The 802-nt window shown below is 61.8% G+C and overlaps 1 protein-coding gene across 1 annotated transcript in view; it reads left to right on the top strand.

The window, feature by feature from the left end:
- SLC12A3 (solute carrier family 12 member 3) overlaps nucleotides 1-802 on the top strand; it is a 10,420-nt gene that overhangs the window by 490 nt on the left and 9,128 nt on the right. The window contains 1 exon segment of the mRNA XM_009643311.1: nucleotides 682-692. Coding sequence (XP_009641606.1) covers nucleotides 682-692 — 11 coding nt within the window.

Below are 802 nucleotides of genomic sequence, written 5' to 3' on the forward strand. Positions count from 1 at the left end.
ATGGGATTTGTGGGAGTTTTGAGCCCTGGGCGCTCAGCGGTTCCCCCTGCCTGGGATCAGGAGGGGAAGGGGGTTGTGAGATCGTGGGCATCACTGCTGCCTGGCACCAGAGAGCTGCCAGCCCCCGGCCCTGGGCAATCGTGGGGGGAGCGTGGCTGCCACCATGGGCCCCTGGCGTCTCCATCCCCCTTCCCAGGCATCAGATCCCGGGCAGGGCCATGCCTCCCATCCCCTGGTTCCACCGTGAGAAAAAGGGGCTGTTTCCCATCACGCATCCAGCGCAGCTCACTGCCCCAGGCGGCAACTCAGAGGCCAGCTGAGATGATTTATGGGATCTGCTGGGTTTGGGGCAGTATCCCAGGGAAGGGTGAGCCTGTGTGGGAGTCTGCTGCCATTTTCCATAATAAATCCTGGTGGGAACTGAATGTTCCCAGGTCGGGGCCGGAGGCAATCTCAGTGCCACGTTTCTCTGCCGATCTGTCCTTGGGACTTAATCTCCAACCTGTTATCGCCACCCCCATCGAACACTGGGAGTCAGTGATCGCCATTACAGCCAGTTTGATATCCCTTCCAGCTATTTTTTTCCCCCTGACCAGCTTGGGGTGGTTCCAGCCAATTCTTTTCCCCCCCGTTAGCGATGGCGGTGGGCGGCTGCCAGTTGCCTCCCTCTGGTTTTGCCAGGTATAAAGCCGGTGAGCCCCTCTCCACCCCATCCCTCGCCAGCGGGAAGCCGGGCAGGGGCGATGGCTGAGCTGCCCGTCCCAGAGCTGCCCACCGCCCTCTCCCACTGCAGCGGCCGCCT

This window comes from Egretta garzetta, unplaced genomic scaffold, assembly GCF_000687185.1.
Source record: "Egretta garzetta isolate BGI_Z169 unplaced genomic scaffold, ASM68718v1 scaffold27, whole genome shotgun sequence".
Taxonomy (NCBI): domain Eukaryota; kingdom Metazoa; phylum Chordata; class Aves; order Pelecaniformes; family Ardeidae; genus Egretta; species Egretta garzetta.